The sequence below is a fragment of the Macaca thibetana genome, chromosome 4 (genome assembly GCF_024542745.1).
Source record: "Macaca thibetana thibetana isolate TM-01 chromosome 4, ASM2454274v1, whole genome shotgun sequence".
In the NCBI taxonomy this organism is placed as follows: domain Eukaryota; kingdom Metazoa; phylum Chordata; class Mammalia; order Primates; family Cercopithecidae; genus Macaca; species Macaca thibetana.
This window is the reverse complement of record NC_065581.1, coordinates 120,673,231-120,694,242: the sequence shown is the minus strand read 5'-3', so window position 1 is coordinate 120,694,242 and position 21,012 is coordinate 120,673,231. Positions and strand designations below refer to the sequence as shown.

Below are 21,012 nucleotides of genomic sequence, written 5' to 3'. Positions count from 1 at the left end.
TGGACCACTGTGAGAATCTGCTAATTGGTTCTTCATTCCATGCCCCACCTTCTCCATCTCCCTATCCTTTTTTTTTTCTTTTTTTCTTTTTTTTTTTTTTTTTTGAGACAGAGTCTTGCTCTGTCGCCCAGTCTGGAGTGCAGTGGTCCAATCTTGGCTCACTGCAGCCTCTGCCTCCCAGGTTGCAGCGATTCTCCTGCCTCAGCCTCCCTAGTAGCTGGGAGTATGGGCGCATGTCACCACGCTCAGCTAATTTTTGTATTTTTAGTAGAGATGGGGTTTCACCGTGTTCGCTAGGCTGGTCTCGAACTCCTGACCTCAAGTGATCTGCCTGCCTCAACCGCCCAAAGTGCTGGGATTATAGGCGTGAACCACCGCACCTGGCCTCCCCTTCCATTTTCAAGAGAGTATCTATAGTGTTTCTAAAGGGTAAACCTGAATACGTTTTTCTCTTCTGTAAGCTCTTTCATTGGGTGCCCATTGTCCTTTTTAAAAAAAACAAAATTAGAAATTGAAATTGTACATATTTTTGATATATAGTGTGATGTTTTGGTCTTACTTGGTTCTTAACACTCTAAATAGCTACCTCCCAATTTACTCCTAATTTTATTGTACTTTCCTTTCGCTCCCTCTTTATGCTCCAGCCACGCTGTCTCTGCTTACCATCCCGGTGGCCTTCCTGGCCTTTGCACACAGTCCTTTCTCTATCTCTTCCTGGGCAGCTCCTACCCTTCCTTCTTGCCTGAACTTAAATGTTGCTTCCTCAAGGATCTCTTTTCTGAGCTTCCAGACTAGGGTAGAAAAGCTGTATACTATGAAAGTGTTATGATTTGAAGCACTTACCATACTGTAATTTAAATAGTTGCCAGTCTTTTTTCCTAGGTTAGGCATAAGCTCTGTGGGTGCAGGGACTGTCTATTTGCTCATTGGCATATCTTTTGGCATTTAGTAGGTATCCAGTAAAGTATTTGTAGGCTTAATAAATAAATGAATGACAATGACATAGACATACATTGAATATGCCTAATTCTATATGTTCACAAGCCACTTGGGGATGGTTGCATTGGAAAGAGACAAGAGTAGAGTTTAGGACTGAGTGCAACATGGCATGAATTGTGCTATGTCCTGGATATGAATATAATGCATCAGGGCTTTTGCTGCATTTTTCACAAAAATAAGCAAATCCAGCTATCCAAACTTTCCCTGTTTACCTGATTTCTTGGAGTTGTGCTGCAGTGATTGTTAAATGACCACTTGGACTTAATGTATATTATTGTTTTATTTACCCAGTACAGTTCTTCACATAGGATCTAACTACTACATTCACTGTGAAGAAAAATAAGACTAAAAACTTAAGGCTAGCACAATTCTTTTCTTGATAAGGGATTTGGTGAAGAACTTGACAATAATATTGGTCTAAAACCATCTTTTAATTTGTAACTGCATATGAATATACAGTAGCCAAGACAGCACTCACTCAAAATATGTATTCTTTTTGCCGCAAATCCTTGTTAACATATCATAGAGTATACGGTGCTTTGGAATTCAAGGATCCTGAGAAGTCATAGTGTACAGTAAATTATGGCTCTTGGATTTTTAAAACTTATGAAGAGCTCAAAAAAGTGATTATCTAAAAAAGAAAGCAAAAAGTTAGGAAATTAAACACTTATTTCTGGATATCCTGCTCATTTATTTATGACCTCAGGCAAATTATTAGTCAAATTTTTCAGGTCACCTGGTCTACATTTCTATAGCCATAAGACACAATTGGTCATTATTACCTGCCTTATATCATGAAGAAATATTGAGGCATTGCTGTGAAGTGTATAGGAGATGATAATTACTTAGGAATGCAAAATAAAAAACCTATCAGGTACCTTGAATTTGTGATATTCCTGATCTGTGGATCTGTGCGACACATATAAACAGAAAAGGGAAAAAGGATTGGCTCATTAAGCTCACGTTCTTCCATTGTATGGTGTATATGACTTGAGTTTTTTGCCCCTTCTAAATTTCAGAGCCTCTGGTTTGTTAGCCAGCCGGTCTCCCAAGGGAGGCAGCAAAGGCCTCATTGCTTTGCTGTTGGGAAATTTGCTCTGACTTTGAGCCTGCATTTTCTTTGGCTGACTTTCAGAGCTGCTCATCTGGCAGAGCTGAAAACATACAAATTGCATAAGTTATTTTATCAATTTGGTGAGACAGTTCTCTAAAGAGGCTTCACAAATAAAGGTTAGGTAGAAAATATGCAAACTTAGAAATGCTGAACTTGAGTTTGTGCAAATTTCTGCTTTTCTCTTTTCTAAGACACAGATGAGCCAAGTTTTCATGTAAGTTACAATTCCAAATTTGAAATTTAAATTGACAGAACCTAAGAGAGAAAAGCTATGAAGCATTTTTTTAATGGATTCCAATATGGAGAGCTATTAAGATGCTTTCCTTTAGGAGACAATGAGACATTGCTTTTAGATATTGTTTTTCTACTTTTTTCGTGTTGGAAGTTAATGATCACTAAAATAGGGGTGGGAAAAGATGAGGAGAGAGATTTGTACAGGAGGTGCAATAAAAGGAGCCCAAACCCTTTTCCACCTCTAGGTGTCCAATCTTCTCTTTAGTACTATAAACAGGCTGACAGGCTTCCTATGTGATGATAAATACCATCTGTAGTAGAGGCTTGAGCTTGAAGAGCTACACACTGGGTCTGCCATTGGTTTATTTCATGAGTATGCATATGGCAACTCAACTGATTGTTTTAGGAGCCATTCACATTCAAGTGGTTCCTTAAAAAGAAGTGTGAATTAGTGTCTATTCACTAATACCTCTAAAAAGAAAACAATAAAATATACTCCATATTCTTAAACACCAGCTTCCAGATATACTTTGGCTGTACTTATGCAAGCTTTGTTGTTGTTGCTGTTTGTTTTGTTTTCATTCAGTTTGAATTTTTAAAATTTGATTTTTATCTCAAAATTGTTTATAAAATGAACTTCACCTTGGTTAAAACTAAAAACAAATGATTAAAATTAAAACTGTTAGGTATTATTTAATATGCTATGCTTTGATGAGTACTTAATAAAGGGTTTTGATTCGGCCTATTGGTATTCATAATTGTGAAGCAAATTTGGTAGTCTTTATAATTGATGATCAGTTTAGAAATTGATCAACTGGGAGGAAATGACTATTCACCCTTCACCTAGGAAGGAGTGAGCAGGACCACCTTCCTTGTGCTTTTCCATTCAGCCTTTTGTGGCCCCACCATCTCTAGCTTCAGAGATGGGCTCTGGTGGTGCAGGGAAGGGTGGGCTTATGCCGGGGTGGGAAGTAAGGTATCAAGAGGGGATTGCTGAGAGGTAGTGGTTGAGGGGAGAGAAGCTCTACCTATTACACAGAGTAAGGAGACACTGGACCCATTACCAGCCGTATCTGGCCTGGGAAACTTTTAGCTACAATTGCCACAGGTAACAATTCACCAGCCATAAGGGGAGTCACACTTGGGGGGAAGCTGACATTTATTTTTGTTATTATTTGTTGGAGAAATAAAAAATCCTACCAACACTGGTACCTCTTGGTACCAACATAGAATACAGAGAAAATACAATTTACAATTAAGTGTGCATGTGTGGTTAAGTGCATGCAGGCAGTTGGTTAAAGACGACAAAGTCTAGACAGAATTTCACACAAATATTCAGTAAAGTAGGAGAAAGAACAACGAACACTTGTCTCTGTGAGAGACAACTAGATGTGCCATGTTGTGATGGTTTCTGTCCAACTTCTCAACAACTCCTGTGTTTAACTTAACTTGGAAAACGAGACTGGGTTTATCTATTTCCTGATCACAAAAATTGGGTCTATCTTGTTTTAAGGAGACACCCTAAGGGAAGGGAAGGAGCAGTGTAGCTGCCTCTCCTTTATATATATTGAACAAAGGAACTTTCATTTTATTTACCTTTACACTGTCAGAATCAGTGCATTACCAATGCCTCACCCTAGTCCCATGGAAGCCTATCTTTTGAAGGACTGCGTTCTTCAAACATTTCTACTGTATTGCCAGTTGTGTATACATGGAATAAGCTGTATTGTTTCCTGAGTTTGCCTACAGACCTTGCCTGGTATGCATGTGCAGTCAGAGCTATTTATTTATTTATTTCATTTCCGTAGGTTTTTGGGGGAACAGATGGTGTTTGGTTACATGAGTAAGTTCTTTAGTTGTGATTCGGTGAGATTTTGCTGCACCCATCACCCGAGCAGTATACACTGTACCCAATTTGTAGAATTTTATCCCTCACCCCCACTTCCACCCACCCCCTCCCACCCCCAGTCCCCAAAGTCCATTGTGTCATTCTTATACCTTTGGATCCTCACAGCTTAACTCCCACTTATGAGTCAGAACATGCAATATTTGGTTGTCCATTCCTGAGTTACTTCACTTAGAATAATGGTCTCTAGTTTCATCCAGGTTGCCGTAAATACCATTATTTCATTTCTTGTTAATGGCTGAATAGTATTATTCATATACTATATATATACTATACTATTAGTATATATATAATATATATCTATATTATATATAAAAAAGATGCTTGCACACGCATGTTTATAGCAGCACAATTCACAATTGCAAAAATATGGAACAGCCCAAATGCCCATCAGAGGTGGGCATTTGGAAAAGGAGCCATTACACAAAAAAGATGCTTGCACACACATGTTTATAGCAGCACAATTTGCAACTACAAAAATATTATATATTAATATATATTAATTAATATATAATATATAAATATATAATATATATAATAGTATATATACTATTTGTATAGTATTAATAGTATATACACACACACATATATATACACACATACTGCAATTTCTTTATTCACTCATTGTTCGATGGGCATTTGGACTGATTCCATATTTTTGCATTTGCGAATTGTGCTGCTATAAACATATGTGTGCAAGCATCTTTTTTTGTATAATGGCTTCTTTTCCTCTGGGTAGATACCCAGTAATGGGATTGCTGGATCAAATGGTAGTTCTACTTTTAGTTCTTTAAGGAATCTCCACACTGTATTCCATAGTGGCTGTACTAGTTTACATTTCCAGCAGTGTTCCCTTTTCACTGCATCTTTGCCAACCTCTATTGTTTTTTGATTTTTCCATTACGGCCATTCATGCAGGAGTGAAGTGGTATCGCATTGTGGTTTTGATTTGCATTTCCCTGATCATTAGTGATGTTGAGCATTTTTTCATATTCTTGTTGGCCATTTGTATATCTTCTTTTGACAATTGTCTATTCATGTCCTTAGCCCATTTTTTTTTTCTTGCTAATTTGGAGTCAGAGCTTATTCAGCCCCCAGACCTCACCTGATTGTCCATGGAGTACGCTAGTGGCCCCTGCCTCTGGCCACCAGGTATCTGAGCCCCACATTGGTTCCTTATCATTCCAGATTTTATCATCACTATACCAATAACTTACCAAAATCAAGGTAAACATTCTGTTACATGTCTGTGTGACTTGTGATTCCCTGAAAGATATTACTTGGTTTGGCATGTGTTTTACAGTATTTTGTAGTTCTGAAGGTAGGTGCACATTTACTGATTTGGACTGTTCTCTGCACATTTACAGTAAACACTGTAAATCATTGCTCTCTAGTTAATGTGGCATACTCTGTGATGATCTGCAACCGTCTGTTTCTCTTGTCTCTGTCTCTCTCTTCCTCTTCTCTCCCTCCCTCCTTCCAAGCAAGCTTCTAAAAGGAATCTTTTTCAATTCTTAACAACTTGTGCTGACCACCCAGAATTCTTAAAGAGGACGGCTGAGAGATCTGCACTCACTAATTGTTTAAGTGACTGGAGCACATTTTGCTGGTTTTCTGTTGTTGAGGTGTGGAAGGAACTCATTAGGCATTATTTCAGTGCCCTTATTTTGCTTTTAGTCTTCTCTGTGGAAAGCAATGCTGTGTTTATTCTTTTACCATGGAGTTGAATCATAAAAGTAAATACTAAATACCATACAGTCTTCATTTCATTGATTAAGGTACACATTTTATAATTGAGATGAACGTAATTTTATAATTTTGCTTAATCTTGACTAGAGCCAACATTCTTTTGAAGACTTCTATTATTTAATTTATGCAATAATACATAAACTTTGTAAAAATTAGATAAAAGAGTAAATCCAAAGAAAAATTTTCAAACTACTTTTAATTCCACCACCAAGAGAAAAAGTGTAGCATTTTGTTGTATAATGGCTTAAAAATGTATTATCATATAAATATATTATCATTAACTAAGATGATGTTGTACATAGTGCTTACTGATGCAATATTGATTATTTAAAAATTGAAGAATTACAAGAATGTAAAAGGGTGCTACATTTGTGTCAGTGTTGAGATTGGGGTTCATGAGTTAAAGATTCTAATTTGAAAAGATTGAGAAATATTGAATTAAGTTATTTCTACTGGAATTTTTAAATTAACCAACTTCTTGCAAAAAACAGATGAGGAGGGGGAGAGAGAGAGACCATAAAATTTACAATGTTATCAGATGCTGGGGCATCATTTTGAACTATCAGGGGCATCAGATTAATCTGAGGAGAGTATGAATATATTACGATATGTACACTATGTATGTTTGTGTGTATATATATACTGTATACCCACACACACACACATAGACACACAGTAAATGATGGGACTAGTAATTGAATTAAATAGAGTGTCTCAAATCCTGTTTTGAAAACGGTGTAAATAAATAATAGAATAATCAGTGTCAAAGGGCTCAAATTTGTTATTCGTTTGTAAGATGACACTCATCAGACATATTACTTTTGAAAGCATTTAAAATCTGTTATCTTCCAACTCTTTTTATTATATGCAGTTATAACTTGATTGCTTATAATGGGTTTAGGTAAGTCATAGGACAGATTCTGTCTCCCTGCTATATCTGTTTCTTTGTATAATTTTGGCAGTACCAAGCTAGATTTGCAAATTCACCTCAACATATTTGCCATATTATGTTAGTACTGTTTTTTGTTTATATCTACAGTCATGTGTTGCATAAGGATGTTTTGGACATTGATGGACCACATATATGGTGGTGGTCCCAGAAGATGATAATGAAGCTGAAAAATTCCCATAACTTAGTGATGCTGTAACTGTCATAAGGGCATAGCACAATGCCATTTACTCGAGTGTATTAGTCTGTTCTTATGCTGCTACTAAAGACATACTCGAGACTGGGTAATTTATAAAGGAAAGTGGTTTAATTGACCTACAGTTCTGCATGGCTGGGGAGGCCATGGTGAGAAGCAAAAGAGGAGCAAAGTCACGTCTCTCATGGCAGCAAGCAAGAGAGAGAGAGCATGTGCAGGGAACTAACCATCAGATCTCATGAGACTTGTTCACTATCATGAGAACAGCACAGGAAAGATCCACCCCCATGATTCAGTTATCTCCCACTGGGTCCCTCCCATGACATGTGAGAATTATAGGAGCTACAATTCGAGATTTGGGTGGGGACACAGCCAAACCGTATCATCCGGTATTTGTGGTGATGCTGTTGTAAACAAACCTACCATGCTGCCAGTTGTAGAAATAGCTAGCACATACAATTATGTACAGTACATAATACTTGGTAGTGATAACCAACAACTATGTTACTGGTTTATGTGTTTATTATAATTTTATCATTATTTTATTTATTTATTTATTTTGAGATGGAGTCTTGCTCTGTTGCTCAGGCTGAAGTGCAGTGGTGCAATTATGGCTCACTGCAACCTGTACTTCCCCTGTTCAAGCGATTCTTCTGCCTCAGCTTCCTGAGTAGCTGGGATTACAGGCATGTGCCACCATGCCTGGCTAATTTTTGTATTTTTAGTAGAGACGGGATTTCACCATATTGGCAGGCTGGTCTCGAACTCCTGACTTCATGATCTGCCTGTCTTGGCCCCGCAAAGTGCTGGGATTGCAGGTGTGCGCCACTGTGTCCAGTCCATTATTTTAGAAGGTATTCCATCTACTCATTAAAAAAAAAAAGTTAACTATAAAACAGCCTCAGGCAGTTCCTTCAGGAGGTGTCCCAGAAGAAGGCATTGGTATCATAGGAGACAACAGCTCCATGCGTGTTATTGCCCCTGAAGACCTTCCAGTGGAACACAGTGATATTGCTGTTCCTGACCCTGTGTAGGCCTAGGCTAATGTGTATGTTTGTGTCTTCGTTTTTAATAAAAAAGTTTAAAAACTAAAAAAATACAGTTTTAAAAATTGAAAAAGGCTTATAGAATAAGGAAAAAATGAAACAATATTCTTGCACAGATGTGTGATGTGTTTGTGTTTTAAACTGTGTGATTATAAAAGAGTCAAAAAGTTAAAGAAATTGAAAAGCTTATAAAGTAAAAAAGTTACTGTAAGCTAAGGTTTATTATTGAAGAAAGAAAAATATTTTTAAAATAAATTTAGTGTAGCCTAAGTGTACAGTGTTTATAAGGTCGACGGTAGTATACAGTAGTGTCCTAGGCCTTCACATTCATTTACCACTCACCCAGAGCAATTTCTAGTCCTGTAAACGCCATTCATGTTAAGTGTCCTATACAGGTGTACTATTTTTGTTTTGTTTTTGTTTTTTTTTTGAGATGGAGTCTCTCTCTGTTGCCCAGGCTGGAGGACAGTGGTGCGGTCTTGGTTCACTGCAACTTCTGCCTCCCAGGTTCAAGCAATTCTCCTGCCTCAGCCTCCTGTGCAGCTGGGATTACAGGTGTGCACCACCACAACCAGCTAATTTTTATGTTCTAGGAGAGATAGGGTTTCACCATGTTGGCCAGGCAGGTCTCCAACTCCCAACCTCAGGTGATCCACCCGCCTCAGCCTCCCAAAGTGCTGGGATTACAGGCGTGAGCCACTGTATCCAGCCTAAAATCTTTTATATCATATTTTTACTGTAACTTTTCTGTGTTTAGAAACATGAATACTTACCGTGTGTTACAGTTGCCTGCAGTATTCAGTACAGTGACATGTTCTATAGGTTTGTAGCCTAGCAGTGATATGCTATACCATCTAGCCTAGGTGTGTTGTAGGCTATTCCGTCTCGGTTTGTGTAAATATACTTTATGGTGTTTGCACAATGATGGAATCACCTAAGGATGCATTTCTCTGACTGTATCCCTGTCCTTAAGTGACTCATGATTGTATTTGGAGTCTGAGTGCCGTGAAGTCAAGGGCTGCTTTTATCAGCCTTGGTTTTTGCATACTGTACGACAGAAAGTAGGCACTGATCTATCTCCCTACTGGAAAATCCAAGGCCCAATTCTGCTTCTGATTTGTTATTGATACAAAGAATTAGAATTTCACTCTTTTAAGAAATCCAAACTGTACTTTCTAAATCTTACTTCCTTATTCAATCTTTTATAGATTTTTTCCATTACTACTACTGTTGCTGAAAAACATGATCTGTGATAGAAATATTAATAATTGTGCTTTGGGAGTATTGAAGAAGGGTAAGAATAATACAGTATCAGATCAGAGAGAGGATGGGACCAGATCTCACAAGATTTTTATTTGGAGTTTGGATTGGATTTGCCTATAATGGACTCCCATTAGGGTAAATCAGGGAAATGACACAATGTGGTCTGCACATTAAAACTGGAATTATTCTGGCTCTTACGTAGAAGCAAAGAGATCAGTTGGCTGGAGCTGGAGTTCAGGCAATAGATAATGGCGGTTTGGGCTAGAGTTGACACAATGACCGTGGTAAGAAGTGATCACGTTTGGGATGTGTTTTTGGAAGTGGAAGGACAGGGCTTGTGGGTGGGTTAGAGATGGAGAATAAGTGAAAGGAAATGAATCAGGAATGACTCCCTGTGTTTTTGGCCTGAGCAAGAGTGATTATTTCTTGATATATGATATATTTGCAATTATTCATATTCTATAGTCCATGGATGTGTGAGTGTGTGTGTGTGTATGTGCATATTTGTGTGTGGCCTTTCTCCAAAACTGACCAGTTCCTTAAGGCATTCCTCTTTGATTAATCCTATATTTCACCTATATGTAGTCATGCTGTATGCATGCTCATCAGTCACCCTATGACCTGGTGTGCCTGTAGACAAGATCTATTTGTTTAGCACAGTGTTTTAGGAAATTATAGTTATCAGGAGATTATACATATAAATACAGATTTCCACCTTCTTTTTAAAAATGAGAAGTTCTGCCCACAGTGAACCTGAATTCCCATATGGCCACTCTGGACTAGAACTGAGCAGGAGCTGCCATTTGAGCCTGCAGAGCCAGCTGATTTTCCAGATGTGCCTGGGGCCCATCAGGTTTGCTTCCCTCAAATGTGTCATCACTGCAGTTGTTTGCAGCCCCTGCTCCCCACGAGACACCCTGGCTTCTCCCCGTGCATTGTGATGATCGTTTGCCTTTGTGCTCTAACATTTTAAAATCCAGCAGCAGTAGTGTCCCAGCTGCAAGTATGAATGCTGGTCTCACTTGTCCAAATGGTGATGGTAGGGGGAGTTGAGACCTGGGTACAGCCAAAGCTGGCCATGCCAGGGCTGTAGTATCTGTCATCTAGAGTCATGTAATGTGTTTGTTTAATTTTTTTAAAGTTAAATGTGACCCAAGGCTTATATACCTTTCAAGTTCAAGACTGTTCATTTATACCCTTTTGTATTTATTGGAAAACTATGGAAACTGTCTTGAGAATAAGGAGAATGACCTGAACTTGGCATTTCCACAGGGCCAAGCACAAAGGAGGTATTCACTAAATATTTGTCCAAATGCATTATTCAACTGTATTCTCTTTGTCAGAGAAGTCTCTGCAAATGAGTCTTTGCAAAGATTTCAAAATCGAAATAAGAGGTTAACTGTCAGGATGAATCAGTTTTTATTTTTATTCGTAGATGACTTCTGACATTTCCAAGCTGTTTGCCAGAGTGGATCCCAAGTTTACAGCTTGTGATACCAAAGCACCAGACACACTTTAAAGTTGCGTACTAGGAAAAAATAGTCTGCATTTTGAATTCATCAAAATGTAGTATATATCTTGTTGCTCTCTTTGGGAGGCCACTAAATATATCCCACCCACCCCAGTGATTAAATATTTTTTTCGTTATATATCCCAGTCCAGTGATGAAATATTTTCTTCCCCATCTGTCCTCGTCCTGTGCCTTCATAATTTTAGTAGCAGTATAGCACAGATGTTGAAAACATAGATTTGGAGTCAGATTTTGTGGTATCAGATCCTGGTTCTGCCTCTCATTTGTTAAGTCACCTCCACATCAGTTTCTTCCCCTGTAGAATGAAGAAGATGATGCTATTTTTCTTGAAATACTATCATAAGGAAATAAATAATACATCTAAATAATACAATTAAATCTTTATAAGTCTCTTAGAACATATCTGATACAGTGAATGCTTGCTATCATTATGTCTAAGAACATTTCATATTTCTACTGCCTGTTTCCGTATGGCCTATGAGCTAAGAATGGTTTTTACAGTTTTAGGTTGTTACAAAAAATCAAAAGAAGAGTAATATTTTGTGACATGTGGAAATTATGTGAAATTCAAATTTTAGTGTCCACAAATAAAGCTTTATTAGAAGATAGTCATTCCAATTGGTGTATTTGTTTATGTATTGTCTATGGCTGCTTTCATTTTACAACAAAAGGTAGTTAATTGTTTTTGAATGACGTATATTCCTGCAGATCATCATATGACACATTAATGAAACCTCAGACTTGTGAGATCTTTCTCCGTGAATTGACACTACCATGCTCCCATGTTCAGGGCCTGCTTTGCCCTCCTGCCTGAGATGAAGAAGTGCTTATTTGTTGTCTCAGTCCTTTTAGATATTGTTGATATTTTATTATACTTTTCTGCCAATAGAAAACACTAAAGTTATGCTTGTGATATAGTCACATCAACCATTTAATGAACATCTGTCATCTTAGTTTTTAACAGGTAAACAAATAGATGCAGAAAGGCCAAGTAACTTGCCCAAAATTCTATGGCCAACAAGAGGCCTCTTGTTTACAGATGAGGTCATTGATGGATATCCATAATTATTTATAATATGAATAAATATTTATATTTCCTTTATATAATGCTTTTTTTTTGTTGTTTGTTTTTTTGAAATACAGTCTTGCTGTGTTGCCTAGGTTGTAGTGCAGTGGCATGATCTCAGCTCACTGCAGTCTCTGTCTCTTGGGTTCAAGCAATTTTCCTGCCTCAGTCTCTCAAGTAGCTGGGATTACAGGTGTGCACCACCACGCCCAGCCAGTTTTTGTATTTTTAGTAGAGATGGTGTTTTGCCATGTTGGCCAGGCTGGTCTCAAATTCCTGCTCAAGTGATCCTCTAGCCTCGGCCTCCCAAAGTGCTAGGATTACAGGCATGAGCCACTGCGCCCAACCAGTTGTTTTGTATTATATTATTTTTTGGAAAGTGGAGAGTGGATTTGAGAAAGGTTACAGGATGCCCAGGTATTATATTAGTTGCCCTTGCCATCATCAGTATTTTCTAAGATCCTTTCTATGCCTATATACCCCCATTTGTTTCTCCCATGTGCTTTACCTGTATGATATATTTTTGCTATGCCTAAGACCTGAAAGTGAATTTGGTTATTTGTTGGCTATTTTGCAGAACTGTTCTTCTAGTTGGGTGGGGGAGGGGGATTAGAGGTAGGCAGGTGATGAAGGCCACTTCTGCCCATTGCTTTTACTGACAGTGGGTAGCAAGTCCTCATGGGACTTTCCCCTCAGGGAGACATTACCCCTTGCCTGGCTTCCTGGAGTTCTGCCTCTGAAAAGTGGTTCCTGCATCTTGCACATCTCTGTGTTATTTTGATTGATGGAGAAAATCTCTTTGACCCTGAATCCATTGCTGTCTGTGAAAAAGGCAGCTGGGAATAGAAAAGCAGCTTTGTTTCAGATATGAATAAGTAACAGTGTATTCTTTACTGATTCTGTGGTGAAAACTTTACTGCACTTTGCCTCATCTGGAGTATATGAACAATGAAGAAGGCACATGCTAAAAATGATGAGTTGACAATACCTAATACTTATTTAAAAACAGATAAAGGGAGGGAGGGGAACAAGGGTTGAAAAACTATCTCCTGGGTACTATGTTCACTACTTGGGCAGTGGGATCATTCGAGACCCAAACCTCAGCATCACACAACATACCCATGTAACAAACCTGCATATGAACTTCCTGAATCTAAATTTTTTAAAAGATAAGTAAATTATGCCTTGTAAAAAACTAAATCAAGTCTAGTTCAAGGGTCAACTCCTGTCTGAAGCCTTTGCCCACTCCCTGGCTTGCAGTGCTCTTGGGGCCTCTCTCTCCTCTGTGCTCCTATAGCACTGGCACACTTCTCTATTCCAGACCTTACACATCGCACTGTAATTATTATTTTCTGAAACAGAGTATCTCTTCCACTGAATGGTAAGCTGTTGAGTGTGCAGAAATGTGGAATCTTTATTCATCTTTGCAATTCAGGTCTCTTCAGGCATGCATGCTCACACCACGCGCGCGCGCACACACACACACACACACACACACACAATAAAAACAGATAAGGAATCACGAGGGGAGGAAGGAAGGAGTAATGCCAAATTTTAGGAAGCTTCAGAATGGCTCCTTCTTCCCCCTCCTCCATTTCAAACTCACGGTAAAGTTTTGCTTCATATAAATGATACATATTTATTTTTTAAAGTGAGAAATGAAGAAGATAAAAGAAGTATTCGTTAAAAAATATCTATTATTGACAGGAAGTGGAACTGTTAATCTCTGTGGAGATTTTATTATACAAGGCAGTAATTTGATACAAGATAATACAACATTTATTAAATATTAAATTGTACTCTATAGTTTTCAGCGCATTTTCTTATAATGTTATATTATTTGATCTTTACAGTGACTTTCGATTTAAAAGTTTAGGTAGCTGAGCCAGGTTCACCAGGTAGTTAATGGTCAAACTGGACTTAAAGCCGAGGCTTCCTGATTTTCTATGTGGTGATCGCCCCATTGCACAATACCCCATTGTGTCACAGACAGGCAAGGATCTACCAAACTTACAGTGAATGGAGTGGACTTTTCTGGCATCAGACACTAGAGCAGGATTATCTGTGGGAGTTGAGGCTATTTATCAGGGACAAGAGTTTAGGAATTCTATAAGCTTCAACCGACAAAATCTTGGAGTGGTACTAGTTTTAAGCACAAAAAGTATTTAATTGTTAAGCCCAAAGTGCCTTAAGTGTTAAGAAATTAATAACCAGAAATACAGACTGAACACCTCAGCCCTGAAATTGATGACCAAATCACGTGCTCCCATAATGGAAATGCTGGAAGACATTGTCACACTGTGATGTGAAATGCAGTGATGAAGTGACAATCCTCATACTTTTTGTTGGCCTCTGCACCCGGATGTTGTAGGCTCATTTACATTTTAATGCATCTCCTTATCATTGCTTTCTCAGGAACATATATCATATTCAAGGTCTATTATTTTGTTGTCGTTCATTGTTCTTTCTAACACTTTACTGTATATTTGTGTGAAATTATGTCCAGACTTTGTAGATTTTTTTTTTTTGAGATGGAGTCTTGCTATGTTGCCCAGGCTGGAGTGCAGTGGTGCGATCTTGGCTCACGGCAACCTTCACCTCCTGGGTTCAAGCAATTCTCCTGCCTCAGCCTCCCAAGTAGTTGGGATTACAGGTGCCTACCACCACTCCCAGCTAATTTTTATATTTTTGCTAGAGATGAGGTTTCACCATGTTGGCCAGGCTGGTCTTAAACTCCTGAGCTCGCCTCGGCCTCCCAAGTGCTGAAATTACAGGCATGAACCACGATGCCCGAAGGCCTATCAATGTTAACAGCAGCTTGATTTGCTTTCTTTATAAGGAAAAGTGTAATTTATTTCAGTTTAAAATATTCTTTATGGGATTTGAAAATTTCTGTATTTGTACTTGTTCTTTCTATGAAAGACAAATTTGGATAGTCTGCAGATCATCCACAACATTTTAATTGAGCAAAAAATGAAGGCACTCATTTATTTGCAGGTATATGTGGAGTTTCTGCTGTTGGCATACCCCATACTTTATTTGTGTTTTTCTTTTACAGAGTGGGAAACCACCAATCAATGATATGTTCACAGACCTCAAAGATGGAAGGAAGCTATTGGATCTTCTAGAAGGCCTCACAGGAACATCACTGGTGAGCAAGTCATCTTTGTAAACAATGGAGTCTCCAGTCATTACTGATACTTGATGACCCACTGTGGGTACCCATTAAAGTGAAAGTATCCATTTTACTTTACATTCAAATGTAAAGGCTGAAATTGGGAACATTTTTAATGAAGTGTTTTAATGAGTGCTTTGATGCAACAACATTTCGGTTCTTCTGAGGGCTCTGTTTTTATTGAAGATAAAATTACCTTAACTGTTTATTGCTCTGATACAGCCCAGGATGAGAGAAATTACAAAAAAGAATGGATTTATAGAGAGGGCAGAATGTTTTGAACAGCAGAGTCTGGAGACAAACACATTGAAATTTTAAATATTTTTTAAAACAGTTGTTCAGGCTGGGCACAGTAGCTCACGCCTGTAATCCTAGCACGTTGGGAGGCCAAGGCGGGCGGATTGCCTGAGCTCAGCCGTTCGAGACCAGCCTGGGCAGTGCAGTGAAGCCCCGTCTCTACTAAAATACAAAAAATTAGCTGGGCGTGGCAGCATGCACCTGTAATTCCAGGTATTCGGGAGACTGAGGCCAGGAGAATTGCTTGAACCCGGGAGGCGGAGCTTGCAGTGAGCCGAGATTGCGTCACTGCATTCCAGCCTGGGCAACAGAGCGAGGCTCTGTCTCTAAAAAAACACAAAAAGTTGTCAAAAACAATGACATCCATTTTTTATTCAGATTTTCAGGATTGTATTTTGTTTATTTATTTTTTAAATACACCTCTATTATTTTATGTGTAGGATACTCCATAGTCATGCAGAAAAAAATGCCAATGAAGAGGATGCATTTATGGGTACAAATGTTAACTCTAGAGGTAGAAGTACTATCACAGGACAGACAGATGCACTCCTGAAGATGAATTTCTTTCTTGCAGAAGTGTGGGGTGTCATTCTCTCCCTTTGCCCTCCAGGTGGTGGGTAGATAACTGTTAGACAGGCTGATCCCTCTCTCAGATAAGGTTCCCTGGCCAGTGAAGTAGAAAGAAGCTGCATAGGTTATCTTTCCCCAGGTGGGGATTCCCTGCCTTCCGAGGGCTCTTGTAATGCTACCTGGAGCCTGGGGATGGTGCCTCTGAATCCTCCTTGCTCTGTTCACATCTGTGCAGAATAAAGAGGCCACAGCTTCTCTAAAATCCTTCCGCAGCCATACCAATTGAGAGACAGGAAGCTTTGTTCATAGAGCACTGTTTTCCAAACTTGTCTGCACATTTGAACTATAGGCAATCTTTTAAAAATCCCAAGTCCAGACCACACCCTAGACCCATTAAGCCACACTCTTTGGGGGTGGGGTTGGGCTGAGGGATTGGTGTTTTTATGAAGCTGCCTAGGACATTTCAATGTGCTTGCAAGTTAGGGAACTGGTATCTTAAGATGTTGTTAGTTGAGGGATTTACATACTGTGACCACCAGCTTCCAGGGTGGTAACCTGAGACTTCAGCTAGAGCTCCTGCCTCTGAGGGGCCCTGCACGCTGAGCTGCTCTTCTGTGTATATCTCAATGTTAGTGTTTGTCAGACATATGGAGGGACAATCAGTTTTACTTGCTTTTGTGTTTTATTTTCCAGCCAAAGGAACGTGGTTCCACAAGGGTACATGCCTTAAATAACGTCAACAGAGTGCTGCAGGTTTTACATCAGAACAATGTAAGCTTGTAATGTGAGTTTTGGGGGTCTGTGCTGCCATCAGCATTATTTATTGTGAAACTCGCCAACTGCTTGATGCATTGGCATCCACTGATTCTTGCAAACATTTTTTATTATGAGAAATATTGAACTTTTTCTGTGAGTGAAGAAACAGTCATGTGCTTTTTCTGATGGCTATGTTGATCTGTGGTATAAATAATACATTTTTGAGATTTAGGTTCACCTGATTCTCTAAAATGAAATTTCTCTTATCTCTCACTTATACTGCTGTCCAAATGTGCTAAAATGAAAACCTGGAGTTCTGTGAATAAATTGTCTTAAAAGTGTTTTTTTGTTTTGTTTTGTTTTTTTGTTTTTTTTTCTTAATAGGTGGAATTAGTGAATATAGGGGGAACTGACATTGTGGATGGAAATCACAAACTGACTTTGGGTCTACTTTGGAGCATCATTTTGCACTGGCAGGTGGGGAAATTTCCAATCACTTTTTAATAGAGATGGAAAATGTATTGTTTGTCTTTTGGTTTCTTAGGGCTGCCATAACCAAGTACCACAAGCTGCTTGGTTTGAACAACAGAAATTTGTTGTCTCCCAGTTCTGGAGGCTGGAAGTCCAAAATCAAGGCATCAGCAGGGTTGGTTTTTCCTGAAGTCTCTGAGGGAGACTCTGATCCATGCCTTGCCCCCAAATTCTGGCGGTTTGTCTGCAATCTTTGCGGTTCCTTGACCTGTGATAAGATAGCTCCAGTGTTGCCGTGGTGTTCTCCCTGTGTGCATATCTGTGTCAAATTTCCTCTTTTTGTAAAGACATCAGTCATACTGGATTTAGGGCCCACCTTACTCCTGTGTGACCTCATTCTAACTAGTGACATCTGCAATTACCTTATTTCCAAATAGAGCCCCTCTCTGAAGTACTCAACATATTAATTTTAGAGAACATAATTCAACTCATAACAATTTTCAATGGAAGAGGCTGACAAAATGCCCTATTTTTGTGGTCTAGGAAAAAAAGTACGTACCTTTCTTATGTTAAATTTTAAAAATTGACATAATTTCATGTCCAGAAAAGTTGCAGGAATAGTTCAAAGAATTCCCAAGTAACTTTCACTCACATTTCCTAAATGTTACCAGTTGTCAATATTGCATTTGTACTCTCTCCCTATCTGCCTAAAATATTTACTGTGTATTTTCTAAAACCATGGCATTCTCCTAAAAACAAGAACTCTCATATGTAAACACAATAGCATACTGGTATAATAATATGAAATGTGAAATACTGATATTTAAAATGCCAATCATTGATTATTAAATATGAAAACTTAATATACAATTATTAAAATCAAGAAAATAACATTGAAATAATACAATTATGTAATCTACAGATCTTAGATTTTTGTCAGTTGTCCCAGTAATATCCTTAGTAGTGAAAGAAAATCTGAGATCATGCATTACATTTATTTTTCATGTCTCTTTAGTCCTCCTTAATCTGGAAGTTTTTGAGTCTTTGTATTTCATGATATTGATATTTTTGAAGAGTGCTGGCCAGTTATTTTGTAGAATATCTCTCTAGGTGGGCTTGGGCTTGGCTGAGGTTTCCTTATGATTAAGTTCAGGTTGTTCACTTTTGGCAGGGACGTCACAAAAGTGACGTGAGTTCTTCTTAGTGCATCATATCGGGGATAGGGATGTCCGTCAGTTCTTTTTCTGGCAGTGTTAACTTTCATTGTTTGACTAAGGTGGTATTTACCAAGTTTCTTCCTGTAATTTGACTACCCTTTGTTATTAAAAGTATCGGGTGGGGATATACTTTGAGATTGTATAAATATTTAGTTTTTATCGAAGTTTTATTCGTTAGTTTTAGCACCCATTCATACTTTTTGCCTGGACCAGCTATTATTATGATGCTTGATAGATCATGATTTTCTAATTTCATGATTCCTTCTACATTAGTTGGCTTTCTACTTGTAAGGAAGAGCTTCCCCTTATTTCTTGTTTCTCTGTCTATCTTCTCTCTCTCTCCATTCATTTAGTCATTTACATATCAGTATAGATTCATGGACATTTGCATAGGTTTATAATCTTTTACTAGTATTCATTTGAGTGTTCAAGTCATCCTAGATTTGGCCAGTGTGAGCCTCTTAAATTGGCTCCTGTGTCCCTTAGATAGATCTGTGTCATTCTTTGAGCACTTTCTTGAAACATGTTTACTAATTTAGAATAATAATTTAAAATGTTAGTTCTAGAGTATAATTGTGATTGCAATCAGGAAAGATACTTTATTTTTACGTACTCAAAAGTTTTTCCTTTCTAATTTTTGTAGAAAATAAACTTTTTTAAATTGAAAAGGTCTTTGTAAACACATAAACTATGACTTTCTATGACTATGAAAGTAGTGTTCATTGTAACCAAACACAGTATAAGTGTTGCTTAAGATATAGAAAACACAGTAATGTATAACAGTGAGGTAAAAATCACCTCAAATTTTGTCCCCCAAAATAATCACTGTTAAAATTTATTGCTCCAGTGTCTACAGAAAAATCTGAAGTAAAATGAATGCCAGTTACCTGATCCATAATGGTTAATTAGTGCAATATTGCTTTTTCAAAGACTTCATTGAACTAAATAGAAGTAAACGATTGAAGTATTAGTTATAGACAGGCCTGGTTTCTCTTACATAGGTGAAAGATGTCATGAAGGATGTCATGTCAGACCTGCAGCAGACCAACAGTGAAAAGATCCTGCTCAGCTGGGTGCGTCAGACCACCAGGCCCTACAGCCAAGTCAACGTCCTCAACTTCACCACCAGCTGGACAGATGGACTCGCCTTTAATGCTGTCCTCCACCGACATAAGTGAGACATTACTCTATCTAGAAGTGGGCTTTACAAATTCATGTTTCTTCTCTGCCCCTTTGCTGCCACCACTACTCCCTGAAGCCCCTTCTCCAGTCCCACTGCTCTCCTTTCTGCACATGTTCTACCAAAACCTTAAGAAAAGAAATATCATGGAAGAAAACTACCCATCAAGTCTTTATTTCCTTAGGAATTAAATGCCACAATACAAGGTCCATAGTTTCTCCTGCATATTTATGAATTTAAAAAATATGAAATAACTCACATAGTTCAACCCCAGTCATTCAGCACTAACTGATAATATATACAAAAAATTGTGTTAGCTTTTCTTCTCATACCGAAAGTAAAACTCTGTAAATTCAATGCATTCCCAATTAAAATTAAAAGTAGCCAAATTGTCTTTAATGAAACTTGTGAACAGATTCTAGTTATATAAAAGACGAGGCCCAAGAATAGCCAGTAGACTTCTGAAGAAGAACCAGGCTAAAATACTTTCCAAAAAGAAAGTATGAAGCTATATTAATTAAGACTATGCAGTACTATCAATATACACACCAATGTAAGCTGAACCATATGAAATTGCCTACGTGACTGTTTTGCTGTATAAGAGTGGTGTTTTCATATGGTTCAACCTAATAAAATTAAGAACTCAGAAATGGCTCCATTACACAGGAAAATCTGATATATGCTTGAGCTGACATTGCAGATTAATAGATGGTTTGGAGAATTGATTACCCATATATAAATAAATGCATTGGATCTTTACTTCACCACACTAAAAAAATAATAATAATAATTTCTACATGAATCAGGGATTGAAATGCCAAAGGCAAAATTTGTTATGTTTTATTGTTGTTGTAAATGATTACTTTTCTCAAGTTTCATTTCCTCTATTGTTTTTGCTGGTATATAAAAGTGCAATAGACGTTTCTACATCTTATATCTGGAAACTTAATCAGTTCTTACACATTTTAGTAAGTTTGTCTCTGTAGATTGTAGGTTTTTTGGGAGAGGAGGGATTAGAATGTCCTAGAATTATGATCCTTTTATTTCTTCTGTTTTCTTTTTTGTTCTCTATTGTGCCTTGTCCTTCAATGCAGTGTTGATTTGAATTGGTGATAGTGGGTAGAATTTTTGTTGTTGATAACAAAAGGAGTGTTTTTAGTGTTTTACCATAAGAACAATGTTTTTTGTAGCTTTTTGGGTACACTTTTTATGAGGTTAAAGAATCCCTCCCTGCCAGTATTCATCCACTCCTCCTTTGTCAGTTTAAGAAGGTTGCCCTAGGTTTCTATTTGG

At 38.0% G+C, this 21,012-nt stretch overlaps 1 protein-coding gene across 8 annotated transcripts in view; it reads left to right on the top strand.

Annotated features, from left to right (window-relative positions):
- The window catches only part of UTRN (utrophin), a 576,638-nt gene that overhangs the window by 116,869 nt on the left and 438,757 nt on the right, over positions 1-21,012 (top strand). For all 8 annotated transcript variants that reach the window (XM_050787306.1, XM_050787309.1, XM_050787310.1 and 5 more), the window contains 4 exons: positions 15,112-15,204; positions 16,789-16,866; positions 17,236-17,328; positions 19,541-19,713. In XM_050787306.1, coding sequence (XP_050643263.1) covers positions 15,112-15,204; positions 16,789-16,866; positions 17,236-17,328; positions 19,541-19,713 — 437 coding nt within the window. The remainder of the gene's footprint in view (positions 1-15,111; positions 15,205-16,788; positions 16,867-17,235; positions 17,329-19,540; positions 19,714-21,012) is intronic.